We start from the raw sequence: 14650 nt of genomic DNA on the forward strand, positions 1-14650 counted from the left end.
AGTGTTTAAAAAGTACATTGTCCAGTAGCATTTTTCTTAACTAAATCTGTGTCTGAAAACTTGGCTTTTTGTGAATAACAATGAGATGAAGGCTAGTAAAATTAGGCTGCATTTCCAGAAGTGCCCAGGGTCTCTGCTTGGCTAGGCAGCCAGTGATTATTTCACAGTGCTGTCCCCATGCCTCTGTGAGCACAGTCCCACTGGGCCAGTCTCTCTCCCTGGTCAGTCCATCAGGGCACCAGGCTACTTTCTTCCACCTGAACGTTCATTTGAGGCCCTCCCCTGCACCAAGCTCTAGAGGGAGGAAGACGAATCAGACCCAAGCTCTCTTCTCCGGGAGCAAGTGATCAAGTGAGGTATGTAAGCCACGAACTAAAACTGTAGCTCCCAGCATAGCTGTGCATTGGGTCACTGGGAAATCTTTTGAAAAAGGCAAGTTTTCTGACTCCATTCCTCCTGAATCAAAATCTCTGGTGATACAGCCTGAGTTTTGTTTTGTTTTGTTTTTGTTTTTTTTTTTTTTCCCCAAAGCATTCCCAGCTGAATCCAATGCATCCAGACCACCAGGGTCACTAAATCAGATTTCACAGCTGGGATGCTGCAGGGATTTAATGAGACCTTGTAGGCAGTGTGCTCAGCACAACGTTGGGGGCGCAGTGTGCAGAATAAACGGAAGCAGTTAGGGTTTGGTTAGAAACACAGACGGCATTGTCTGCACTGCTCCTTAGTGACCAAGCATGCATGTGGAGCCGGCCCAGGGCCCATCGTCTGGCCCTGGAGCCATCAGACTCACTGACTCAGACCAGGGCACCCTCGGCGTCAGGTGCTAACTGGTCTTTTAACCTGCCATCTTGCCTGTTTCCTGGAGATGCTAGAGTAATCTTGCTGTTTGTTTTCTAGTGAAAAGATCAAAAACTGACCAACAGGTACTTATCCCGTCTCCCTGAGCTGGGAAACAGCAGTGGATAACTATGTTCTTCCTGGCCTAACTGCACTTCCTCAGAGAAGGGGCTGTTAGAACTACCTCTTCTGTGCCTTAAAAAACAAAAACCAGATGTCAAGTCGATTCTGACTCTTGGGGACCCCATGTGTGTCAGAAGTAGAACTGTGCTCCATAGGGCTTCCAGTAGCTGATTTTTCAGAAGTAGATTGCCAGGCCTTTCTTTTCAAGGTGCCTCTGGGTACACTTGAACCTCCAACCTTTCAGTTAGCAGCCAAGCACTTAACTATTTGCACTACTCAGGGACTCCTTTCTGGGCCTAGCTTGCCATTTAGAAAGAAATGGAAGCTTGGAACCAAAAGAGAAAATCTAATAGGAAGAGACAAATCTAAAGTGCTAATTATACAAGCCAATTCCTTTAATTTATGGCGGATGAGGACTGATTTACAAAAGTTCATGTAAGAAAGACATGTGGGCTTTGGTTAACTGTTAACAAGTTCACCTTAAGTCAACGGTGCAAATTGTGAATTAAAAATGATCTCAAAAAAAAAAAAAAAAACCATTGCCATCAAGTCGATTTTGACTCATAGCGACCCTATAGGATAGAGTAGAACTGTCCAATAGGGTTTCCAAGGAGCAGCTGGTGGTTAGCAGCCGAGCTCTTAACCACTGCACCACCAGGACCCCCAAAATGCTCTCAGGACACATCAAAAGAAATAATAGCTAGATGAGGGGAAAGGATAGGCCCACTCTCCTTCAGATTGGGCAGGCCCAGCCATGGTGAATGGGCCCATTTGGTGTTCTACACTTGAATGAGATTACAAAGAGAACTAGCTAGGCCTGGAGACCATTCCCTGTGAGAACAGCTGTGAGAACGGGGGGGGGTCTATCCAGGAGAAAGCACTAGGAAGGTGAGGGGACGGGCAGACATGACCCACCTTTACAAAGCTGAAGGATTTGCATATAGAAAAAAGCAAAGGCAGTTATACTCCCCAGGGGAAAACTAGCACCAAGGGTCAAGTTCCAGGGAGACAGATTTCAGCTCAGTGTAAGGGTGGTGGTGTTGCCATAGATTCTGACTCCTTGCAACCCCATGTATGTCAGAGTTGAACTATGCTCCACAGGGTTTTCAAGGCTGTGACCTTTTGGAAGCAGAATGCCAAGCCTGTCTTCCAAGGTGCCTCTAAAAAACCTAACCTGTAACCCATTGCCATTGAGTCAATTCCAACTTACAGCGACCCTATACAACAGAGTAGAACTGCTCTATGGAGTTTCCAAGGAACACCTGCTGGATTCGAACTGCCGACCGACCTCTTGGTTCGCAGCCGTAGCTCTTAACCACTATGCCACCAGGGTTTCTAGGTAGGTTCAAATTGCCAACTTTTTGGCTAGTAGTTGAGCACTTAACCATTTGTACCACACAGGGACCTCAATATATAAAGTAAGCTCCTGATTTTTGTCCAGAATTGGAAAGTGCTGCATTGTAAGTAGTGAGCTCCCCATCCCTGGAGGTATTCAAGAACAGATTATAAGGATTCAAGCATCAGATGTGATTTAAAAAAGACCAGATTTACCAAATCAGAACTCAGAGGTGATCTGATGCATCCAGACAGTGAATCACTGAGACAGACAATCCTGGGAGTTTTTACAACCTTCCATTAAAAATTGCTACTACATACAGAAAGTTGAACTGAAAAAGGCTTTGTCAAGGGTGAGACAACCAAAGACTTTTTTCTCCCTTTGAAATATCTGAGACAACAATGTTTTAACAATAACAGCTACAGGGGAAAATGAATCTGGAATCCATTTCATTCAACCAGTTGGCTCCTTTAGGTGACTCTGGGCTACTGTCAGTTTGCTTTTACTCTTCCTGTTCTGTTGGTGTTAACGTGGAGAGAGGCCGTGTGAGAGCACATTTTATGTATTTAACTATAAGCTCCGTTCACTCTCTCCTGTCCAGCCTGGGAACCTCTAACTACAGCAAAAGTCACCATCCCCGTCCCGTATACCACACACTCACGTGCCACACATGCATGGTAGTGACACAGAGTGGCATGAGTTAGTCCTCAGCCCTCAAGATGCTTGCTCGGGCAGGGAAACAATCACAACACAGGTGGGATGTTAAGTCAGTCCACAAATACTCATTGAGCCCCACTTTGTGCCAAGCCCCTGGGGCCCCTCCAGTTGCTTGGTCTAGCAGTGGAGACAGCTGCAGAAACAGTGTGAAAAGTGCCGTGATAAAGGTTAGCTCACCATACTTTGGCCATACCCAGGAGGGACGCTAATTCCGTCTTGGAGCAGTGGGGTCAGGGAATGTTCCCTAGAGAAGCTAAAAAGTGGAGCAGAAGATAGCCAAAAGGGCGGAAAGGAAGTTATCCTCCAAGCAGAGGCAACAGCAAATGGACTTCTTCCCGATAATGGAAAACCACTGAAGGATTTTAAGCAGTGACACGATCAGACTTGTATATGAGAAAGGTCACTGACTGCAGTGAGAAGAATGGACTGGAAGGAGAGAGTCAAGTTGAGAAGCAGGAAGGCCAGTTAGGAGTGGAGGAATAGACTCCACCTCTTAATGGGAGGAGCTACAAAGTCACCTTACAAACGTGTACATACTGGGAGGGGAATAATGCTGTCCCCAGCAGCAACCCACCATGTGTCAGGGCCCTTGCTGGCTAAAGCAGAAGTCAAGGCTAGGAGCAACAGAAGGATGGAGAGGGTATGGCCCATTCTTCTGGGGAGACGCCATTAAGGCTTTGTGGGAGGGGACATTTGAGCTGGGCTAACAAGGACAGCAGGAGACTACATACACTACTGGCGGGAACGGTGCAGCCGCTTTGGAAAGCGGTCTGGCAGATGCTCCAAATGTTATACACTTACCACATGACTCAGCAATTCCACATCTAGGAATATATCTAAGAGAAAGAAAACATATGTCCATATAAAAACCTGTACACAAATGTTCATGGCAGTATTATTCATAATAGCCAAAAAGTGGAAATAACCCAAATCCAAATGTCTATCAACTGATGAATGGATAAATGAAATGTGGCATATCCGTACAATGGCGTATTAGTCAACCACTAAGAGAAATGAAGCTCTGATACATGCTATGACATGGATGGATGGACTGAGCCAAGCAGACAAGCAGGTATGTTTATATGGATTATAAGGATTAAGTGAGACAATGTATTGAAAATGCTTTCTGACTGACTCACAGTAAATGCTCAATGTCAGCAATTATTTGTGTTGTTCGATAGTGGCTCTACGTATAAGGTTGTTATGAGTTAGAATCGACTCACTGGCAATGGCTTTGGTTTAGTTTAAAGAGCTTGGTGGCACAATGGTTAAAGTGCTCAGCTGCTAATTGAAAGGTCAAGGGTTCAAACCCACCAGCCGCTCCGTGGGAGAAAAGACCTGATGATCTGCTCCCATAAAGATTACAGCCCTTTGAAACCCTAGGGAGCAGTTCTACTCTGTCATATAAGGGTCCTGAATCAGTCAGAATTGACTCAACAGCACACAACAACATCGGGGCTCTAGCTGAATGAATAAGGCAGCAGGATGTAGTGTAAAGGAACTGGAACTGAAATCACAGTACCAGAATTCAAATCCCAGCTGTACCACTAACTTCCTGGGCAAGCTGCTGGGATTGGAGTAAAACGAAATGCAGAAACCCTTCCTTTCATGTTACAGCAGTGTCCTAATGTAAACAGCAATCTTTTCTAGACAGGCCAAAATTAGCATAAGAGATTCAATTGGTCAAAGTAAATACACACCAATGATAAATCCTTACTTGGCTGGAGCACTCCCTAAATCCATGGGAATAGTCTTTATTGGAGCAGAACTCTGAATCAAACAGCAGCAACAGTTTACTGCTTAAAATAATTAAGAGATTTTTTAAGTAGAGAAAAGCAGGTTTATGGAGAGGATGTCACCATTTCCCACCATTCACCTGAAGAGCCAGGAGCCAACGGAAATGGTATACTGCCTAACTTAGTGCTGGAAAGTTCTTCGTGGGGATTTGGGAATTTAGGTTAAAAAAAAATGAAGAGGAAACATCTGAAACAATAATTAAATTTTATTTCTGCTTAAACAATAAATACACCTGAGTTATTTTTTCAAATGTCACCTTCTGATCAAAAGCTCTTAAAACAGATCTTTACTTGAAATCTAGTCCCACTCAGGAATTAAAACCATCATTTTAAAAGCTAGGCCTTGCAGTATGGCCTGCGCAGGCACCTCATGACTTGGTTCGTTAGTCACAGGACAGCACCTACTGGCTACACAGGCCCCAATTTTCATAAGGAAGTGACTGGGGCGTCTCACCTACCCAGATGCTAAGTTTTGATGGATTTGCCTTCTAAGGCATCAAACATGTCGTCTAAGGCCTTCTCCACACAGTGGAGAAACTCGTGGGCATTCCGGCCTGGGTAGGAGGAGACGTTGCAGCCTATCCAGTTGTCGTGAACTGCATACCCAATGCCAAAGCCATCAGGGACCACGGGGGCAAAACCGCCAAGGTTCACTGCTGGGCTGCTGAGTGTGCTTGTGGACAGGATGTTGTGGTTTATCTTCCCATATGCAGGGTCCAAGTATAGTTCGGGCAGGGGGATCCCTTTGGCTGCTGCCAGGTACCGCAGAGCAAACAAGTGTCGGTCAAAGCCCTGGCCTGTCAGAGACAAAATGGAAAACCAGAGTCTCAGAATCTAGAACTCAAAAGAGACTTTTGTAAAAGCTCCCATCCATAGCAGGAATCTCCTCCACAGCATCCTTGAGAGTGAAAGAAAAGTCTACCTCTACTTGCATATCTCCAGCTCACTAACCCCTGGAGCAGTTAATCCTAGAATATTTCCTCCAGTGGCATGACTAGGGGGGGTACAGACTGCACCCCGACACTGTCAGGAGGTGACACCAAAATCACGCCAGGGTCTACAGTGTCCAGCAAGCCGGCATTGCCAACGGAGGAGCCGCCAAGTTAGTGGCATCACTAGGATTGGTGTCACCCATCACCCAGTGTGGTAACTCGTCACCCCCCACCCACCCTGTCACCTGCCAGTCAGGGTGGGTGGAGGGTGACGAGTTACCATATTGGCGCGATGGCCATTGGGTGGTGAGGGTCTCCACCTTAGCCAATGGGACAGGGAGGGGAGCTGCAGGGAGCTATGGGAAGTGGGGCTGGGAGGAGAGCAGCACTCTGCCCTGTAGGGGGGTGAGGCAGGGCTGCTTCGCCCATGGCAGGGTGGCTCTCCAGCTGGCCCCACCCACCCTGGGCCAGGGAGGGGTGTGTGGGTGTGGGTGTGGGTGTGGGTGTGTGTGTGTGTGTGTGAGTGAGTGAGAGACAGAGCGATACCTCAAGTTACTACACTGGGTGACCAACCCTAGTGATCCCACAGATTTCATCAAAAAAAAAAAAAAGTTACCAATAGCTGAGCTAAAAATGAGCCTACGATGAAAGCATGATTAAAAAATTCTAAAATTAAATCAGTTTAATCAGAGTCAAGAAAAGTAAGTACACACAATGATAAAGAACAACGAGGAAGCCGTGAAACATAACATGGAGGAATCCGGAGGGCATTATGCTGAGTGAATTTAGTCAGTCACAGAAGGACAAATATTGTATAAGACCACTATTATAAGAACTAAAGAAAAGGTTTAAACACAGAAGACAACATTCTTTGATGGTTACAAGGATGGGGAGAGAGGGTGAGGGTTATTCACTAACTAGATAGTAGACAAGTATTATCTTAGGTGAAGGGAAGGACAGCACACACTACAGGGGAAGACAGCACAACCGGACTAAACCAAAGCTACAATGTTTCCTGAATACAATCAAACACTATGAGGGACAGAGTAGGAGGGGTAAGTATCTGGGGACCATGCTTTCAGGGGACATCTATGTCAACTGGTATAACGAAGTTTATTAAGAAAATGCTCTGCATCCTACTTTGGTGAGTGGCATCTGGGGTCTTAAAAGATTGCAAGCGGCCATCTAAGATGCATCAGTTGGTCCCAACCACCTGGAGTAAAGGAGAATGAAGAACACCAAAGACGCAAGGGAAGTAGTAGCCCAAGAGACAGAAAGGGCCACATAAACCAGAGACTGCATCAGCCTGAGACCAGAAGAACTAGATGGTGCCCGGCTACCACCAATGACCGCCCTGACAGGGAACATACCAGAGAGTCCCTGATGGAGCAGGAGAAAGGTGGGGTGCAGAACTCAAATTCTAGTAAGAAGACCAGACTTAATGGTCTGACTGAGACTGGAGGAACCCCAGAAAACACGGCCCCTGGATTCTCTATCGGCCCAGAACTAAAACAATATCCGAGGCCAACTCTTCAGACAGGGATTGGACTGGACTGTGGAACATAAAGTGATACTCGTGAGGAGTGTGCCTCTTAGCTCAAGTAGATACAAGAGACTAAATGGGCAGCTTCTGTGAGAAGGTGAGATGGGAAGGCAGAGAGGGTTAGGAGCTGGTTGAATGGACATGGGGAATCAGGAAGAAGGGAGTGTGCTGTCACAGTATGGCGAGAGCAGTTAGGGTCATGTAACAATGTATGTACAAATTTTTGTATGGGAATAAGAAAAGCTACGGACTCATTAATAGACAAAACCCAAAGTCCAGCACAAGTGAAAAAGACAATCAGGATTGAGTCAGTGGCAATGGGAAGGGTAACTGACCAGGGTTCCAATCTCCACTTCACTGTAACTTGCTGTGGAACACTGGGCCAGGGGCCTCAGTTTCCTACCTATAAAATGGAGAAGAACAAGACTGGAATGTCTTGGTGGTGCCTTTTAGCTTCAGGACTTTATAGTTACATGGAAAGATTGAACTATGTGAGCCTCAAGGACCTTTCCAGGTCTCATATTTTCTTACAAAAAGGCAAAGAAGGAAGACACAAAGATTTGGGAAGAGCTTCTGAGACGACACACTCCAGGGGGCCAACACACTACAACTTAGCTGGAGTAAAAGGGGCTGTGGGCTTAGAAATCCTAAAGTGTCAAAAGCGATTCTAATGGCAATGATAGGAAAAGGAGAATCGTGTGTCACACAGCTGGAAGTGACCTTAAATGGGGATGAAATTATCTGCATTTCCTCATCACTGCTTAAGAGGAAAGAACGAGTGTCTAATCCTAAATGGCTAGTTCGGCTTTTCAGATTACTAGGGCAGAAAATGGCTTAGACCTAGTGAAGAAGTAGAAACTATATGTGGGGAAGAACATTACCAACGCCTCCCAGAGCACTGAGGGCAACCAGACCCAAGAGCATGCTCTCCACCCCTGCCTCACCCATTGCTGCTTCCTTGGTCAGCTGGCCATGGTACTTGGAACACTCGGCCATCAGCTGCTGAAGCTCCCCAGCACTGTGCTTGGAGGGCTCCCTGACGAACGCCTCGGAGCATCTCATTGTGAAGATGGAGGCGGGGCGGATGGTCTCAGTGCGGCCGTGCTTGAACGCTGCAGTGCTGCAGGACTCGTAGGTGGCCACGGTCTTCCCGTACTGCCGCAGGAAGGCCATCTGGAAGGCCAGCTGGGCCACTGAGTCAGGGCTCAGCTTCTGCTTCTTTAGGAACTCTTTGCCTCCTCTCTGAAACTGGATGCAGTCAATGGTGAGGGTTTCCATGGTTTCATCAAACTTTCTCTTAGCAGTGGTGATGCCAGTCTTCAAGGCATCACTCAGCTTGAAGCTGAGTTTCTGCACCGCAACAGAAGAGTCAGTGGTAGCCGGCCGGCTCTGTGGAGTGACAGCAGGGTTCTGAGTGCTGTCTTGAAACACTTCATTGAACAACCTGAGCACCGCGACACCGTCACCCCAAGCATGCTCAAAGTGGACAGCAGCGGTGCCATCCTTGGCTATAATGAGGTTAAAAGATTTATCAAACCAGCGGTTTGTGCCATCACCGTGCAGCATGTTGTGGGACAAGTGGACAAGGTCCTTTATGGGGAAGTCATCTAGGCAGAGGCAGAACACAGCAGAGTCCACTTTCCTCAGGGTCTCTGCATTGCTGTCACTCACCAGCTTCTGCCTGAGCTCTGCCCAGATGTCTCGGTTCTCACTGGTCAGATATGTCAGAGGAAACTCAGGGGCAGGGCTGTTGTCTGAGAGAATGTACTTCAGGTGAGCCTTGATTTCCGAAGCACTCACAATGTTCCCATCTTTATCCAGGATGTCAAACACATAGAAGTGTCCTTTTCTTAGGACCAAGAGGTGTCTGGCCTTGTCATCGGTGAAGAGCTCATCCCGACCGGGTTTGGGTATGCGAGTTGAATTGAAGAGCCGAAAATACTGGGACATATCCAGGGGATATGCACTGACCAAGTAGGCACCATACCAGGACAGAGAGGGAGGCACAAGGCGTATGAGTCTCTTGAAGGTATCAGTGTCACTTTTGGCAGGGTTCAAGTGGAACACTTCTGGCTCCAGAAGGCCGGCCCGGAATGTCTTCAGAAACCGGATGGCAGACACAGTCATGTTGGTGGCCCGCGTGAGCTGGTCATTATACTCGGACTTTGGGTCAGGATTGAACGCCATAAATGGATTAAAGTTTAGGACAATGGAATCTCGAGCAGCTAAGTACATATCAAACCAGGGACCTAAAAATAAAAAGTGAAAAACAAACAAACAAAAAGTTAATGCACAGGGGCAGGTGGGAGGGCGGGGGAAAGGAAGACACAATGCTTAGGGACACTGAGCTTCTGTTAAGGGTGAAGGAAAAATTTGGGAAGTGATGGTTGAACAGCACAACAAATGTAATTAATGTTACTGAACTGTACACGTGAAGATCGTTGAAATGGCAAATGTACTGTTACCTCTATATTTACCACAATAAAAAAAAAGTTAACACAGTCTCTAAAGATAAAATTTGAGAAAGAAAAAAGAAGTCGTGCATACTCAGAGAAATTACATCACGCCTCCAAAAGGCGGAATTTCCTGATTTTCTTTTTTTGCTTTGCAATAATTCATGACATATAAATGGAATCATACAATATGTTATCTTTTGCACCTGGCTTCCTTCACTTACAATAATGTTTTTGATGTTCATCCATGTTGTACCCTATATCAGCACTCCATTCCTTTTTATTGCTGAATTATTCCATTGTATGATATATCTTATTTAACCATTCATCAGTTGATGGACATTTGGGCTGTTTCCACTTTTTGGCTATTATGAATAATGCTGCTATGAATATTTACTTGTGTACAAGTTTCTGTGTTGATGTATGTTTTCCATTATGTTGGGAGTGGAACTGCTAGGTCAGACAGTAATTCTGTGTTTAGGCTTTTGAGGAACTATCAGACTGTTTTCCAAAGTGACTGCAACATTCCAAACATCAGTGTATACAGCTTCTAATTTCTCCACACCCTCGTCAACACTTATTATTGTCTGTCTTTTTGACTGTAGTGATTCTGGTGGGTGTGAAGTGCTATCTCACATAGTTTAGATTTGCATTTCCCTAACACTGATGTGTTTGTTAATTGCTTTTTCCTCATTCTGTTTCCTTTCTTGGTTCTTAAAGGTTGTTGTTGTTGTTGTTAGGTGCTATCAAGTCAGCTCTTACTCATAGCGACCCTGTGTACAACAGAATGAAACGCGGCCTGGTCCTGCGCCATCCTCACAATCGTTGCTGTGTTTGAGTCCACTGTTGCAGCCACTGTGTCAATCCATCTCGTTGAGGGTCTCCCTCTTTTCTGCTCATCCTCTACTTTACCAAGCATGACGCCCTTCTCCAGGGATGGTCTCTTCTTACTTGCATTTATACCAGAACAGAATAATTGTTAATTCCCACCTCATCTCCTTAGGTTTCTTGTTTCATCTCCTTTTGAGAACAACATTCATACTTGATGATCTCCCTAATATGGGGGGAAAAGTACTTCACCCTTATTCTGTGTACTATGTATATATGTGCACCCCTACTTTTAGGAAGTGCTCAAAAAGCAATTAGAAATAACTACCCAGCCCTCTGCAACCCCGTGGCTGTTCTGTCTGTAAAAATTCCAGAAGCAATTAAGAAAAGCATATTTTATCAGAAAATATGTCTTTAAGGGAAGTTTCTGCTGGGATTAGCAAGTACGGATAACCAAAAATCTAAATCCATTGTCCTTGAGTCGATTCCAACTCACAGCGACCCTACAGGACAGAGCAGAACTGCCCCATAGGGTTTCCGGGGCTGTAATCCTTATGGAATCAGACTGCCACATCTTTCTCCCGTGGAGAGGCTGATGGGTTCAAACTGCCAACCTTTCGGTTAGCAGCTGAGGGTTTTAAACACTCACCACCAGGACACCTAAGCATGGGTACACTCTACAAATAAGGACCATCATCCATAGAAGGAAATAATTTCCATGTGTAAACACTGCGGAAGGGGTCAATGGATGCAAATTTATTATTCATTTGTTTGTTCATTCATGTATTCCATTCCTTAAGTTTCAGCACTCTGCGAAGCCCTGGTCCAGGGTTATACAGAGAGGAATAAGACATGGTTGTTGGTTTTAAAGAACTCTGGTGAAGGAGACAGATAGAATTCAAATATAATAAAATGCACTAAAATAAAGATAAAAGAATTTTAAACAGGAATAAAATCTATGCCTGGGTAAAAACAGGGCAAAGAGAATGGAAGAGGAGAAAATAGCAAATATTGGAAGCTGGAAAGCATTTGAGTAACCGGTAATGACAAAGCAGACTCAAGAAATCCAGTCCCAACTGGCAGTAAAGAAAGACAAGAAATAGCATGATTTACACAGCAGAATCCCCAAAGGGCTCAGTAACGGGCAGCAGAGATACATCTGGTTGAAAAGCTGGTTAATTAGGCCCCCTCCCTCTAAATCCCCTCCCCACTTCAATTTTATTCTCTGAAGAAGGTAAAACTGGAGGACATAAGTCAGAGTTGAGATCTCAAGCCTTCTTCCCTTACCCTACTCCTAGAGTATACCAGTTGCCATCCAGTAAACTCTGACTCATGGCAACCTCATGTGTGTCAGAGGAGAACTGTGCTCCATAGGGTTTTCAACAGCTGATTTTTCAAAAGTGGAGACTGCCAAGCCTTTCTTCCAAGGTACCTCTGGATACGCTCAAACCTCTAACTTTTCAATTAGCAGCTGAGCATGTTAACCGTTCACACTACCCAGGGACTTCCCTAGAACACTAGCAACCAGGAAAATACCTATTGACAGTTTACTAGAAAAGCCTTCCCTGAGGAATCTAACCCAAAGCCACTAACATTGGGGCACTCCCAAGGAAATGGTCTAGCCAGATGATAGAGTGAAGCCTGTAACTGACAAGCCATACCCTCATCCACACAGCTTCCAAAAGCTTTTTAATATCTCACTCAGATCTAAGACAGCAGACAGAGATTACGAAGCATCTGAAGAAAGAAACCAAACAAGGGCAAAACAAACAAGAAAAAGCAACTTGGAGGAAACAGATTATGCAGGGTGAAGAAAAGTTAAAAAAAGAAAAAATATATATATATAAAATGTTCACAGAGAGAAACTATTTTTACAAAAGAATATCTCAAGAACGAAAAAAAGTTCTTTGAAATGAAAAATAGGAAAGCAGAAGTTAGAAACTCAATAGAAAGGTTGGAAGATAAAATTAAGTACATCTTCTAGACAGCAGAACAAAAAGAAAAAAACAGATGAACACTAGTAAAGAAAAGATCAGAAAATTAAAGGATCAGGCCTGGAAGTTCTACATCTGAATATAATAAAACTTCCAGAAGAGTGAACAGAAGAAAATCAAAGAAATAAAACAAGAAAAATATCCCAGAATGGAGGACATGAGTTCCCAGAATCAAAGGACTCACTGAGTGGCCCAACAAAATGAGTGCAAACAGACCCCCACCAAAACAAAATATCTGAAATTTCAAAACACTAGGGACCAAAAGAAAATTCTAAAAGCTTCCAGAGAGAGAAAGGAGTCAAAAGATCAAGAATTAGAATAACATTAGACTTATCAACAGCAACAGTAGAAGCTAAGAGATAATGAAGTAAAGCCTTCAAAATTCTACAGGAAAATGATTTCCAACCCAGCCAAATAAATGATCAATGAAGTACGTGAGCAGTTTTAAAAATTTTGCTTCCCATGTTCTGCTTCCAGAAAGAAAATGGAAGATGTGCTCCACCAAAATAAGGGAGAAGCGAAGACAGAAGAAAATATGTAATACAAGAAAACAGGAGTTCAACATGAGAAAGAGGTGAAGAGATTATCTGGCTGATGGCAAAAGGAGATCCCAAGAGAACCGAACCTATACAGCAGGTCAAGCAGCTCACCAATCCAGACTACAGCAAGTCAGAAGTTCTAGAAGAGACTTCTTCAAGAGACCAAAATTGATAGAGTATCTAATGTGTCTTCATGTATCAAGAGAATTAGATAGCTTGGGATGAATCTGGGGATAAATTATAAAGCACATAGAATACTAAGCAAAACAAAGTATGAGATAATTACGTATTAACTTCAAGGAAAACAAAAAGCACATGCAGGAAAGGAAAAACAATCCCAACATACTAAATGGCTCAGCTGCCAACAGCACTTACATGATTATAATAGTGTAAACACTTCTGAGAACCCACATTACAAATAACTATAATGGGAAATTGAGGGGACAAGAAGTTTGCACCACTCGTGTGTAGTGGAATGTACATGACTGCTAAAGTCTAACCTTCAATAGCAAGATATCAATACATAATGTCTAAGAACAGCAAAAAAAAAAAAAAAAAATGTAGTAACATAAGTATATACTTTAGAGAAACGAGGGCAAATATCAAAAGAATCAAATAGGAGCTGAAAGTGAGGAGTGGGAAATTAGGGGAGGGTCAGGGAACTGCCGTTTTTCCTAAAAAGCCTTATAGAACTATATTACTTTTTAAACTATGTATATGTATAACCTTGATTAAAATATAAGCTAAATTAAAAGAAGTACTGTGAGAAGAGAGGAAGCAACCAACTCTGAATGGGGAGGGAGAAGGACTGGGAAAGTTTCATAGAGACCCTACCTGGGTCTTAAAGGAAGAATTTGCCAGCTAAAAAATGGTAGTGGAAATCACATGGATAAAGGCACAGAAGAATGAAAGGCTAATGGGTTCAGGGAACAATGAGGAATTCCGTTTTGTTGAGGCATCAGGCGTGTCAGGGAAAGTGGGGAGAGACGAGGCTGCAGAGGGCAGTCAGGCAATTGGGAAGGACCTAACATGACACACACAGAACACAGGACTTAACCCTGCATCCTTTTCATAGAGAACCACTGATTAGGTGCTTGATAAGAGAAGGTTCTTGATCTACTGACAGAGACAACAAGCCAAAGTTCTTGAGTATGGACTCCAGGCAACATCTGAGAGGAGGAACTCGCTCAGCTTTAACATTTACCTCAAGAAGAGAGGATGACACGTTATCTCAATGCTGGTCTCACTAGAAATATTTTTGAGACCAAACAGGAGAGAAGATGCTTTAATTCCCATTGTGGAGAACTCTGGGAAAAACCACACCCACAGCCCAGCCTACCTGAAATGTAGCTGGTGTGTTTATTCTTCTTGTCTTGAGCAACCAGTTGCTCATGCAGTTCTTTTCCACTCCCATTTTCAAAGCTCTTGCAAAACTGTTCTGTTTTCCTGAAATGTTCAAGGAAAGAAAGAGTCAAATCATGGCAAAGAATATGTGATTTTTAGGCTTATGGCCAAGAATCCACAAAGAGAGCTTTGGATCCCCAACAGC

General features: G+C 44.2%; 1 protein-coding gene across 1 annotated transcript in view; it reads right to left on the reverse strand.

The window, feature by feature from the left end:
* Positions 1–5053: 5053 nt before the first annotated feature.
* CPT2 (carnitine palmitoyltransferase 2) overlaps positions 5054–14650 on the reverse strand; it is a 22518-nt gene continuing 12921 nt past the window's right edge. The window contains exons 3-5 of the mRNA XM_004371720.2: positions 14441–14547; positions 8232–9536; positions 5054–5609 (exon numbers count right to left, since the gene is read on the reverse strand). Coding sequence (XP_004371777.1) covers positions 5278–5609; positions 8232–9536; positions 14441–14547 — 1744 coding nt within the window. The 3' untranslated portion in view covers positions 5054–5277. The remainder of the gene's footprint in view (positions 5610–8231; positions 9537–14440; positions 14548–14650) is intronic.

This window comes from Trichechus manatus, unplaced genomic scaffold, assembly GCF_000243295.1.
Source record: "Trichechus manatus latirostris isolate Lorelei unplaced genomic scaffold, TriManLat1.0 scaffold00015, whole genome shotgun sequence".
In the NCBI taxonomy this organism is placed as follows: domain Eukaryota; kingdom Metazoa; phylum Chordata; class Mammalia; order Sirenia; family Trichechidae; genus Trichechus; species Trichechus manatus.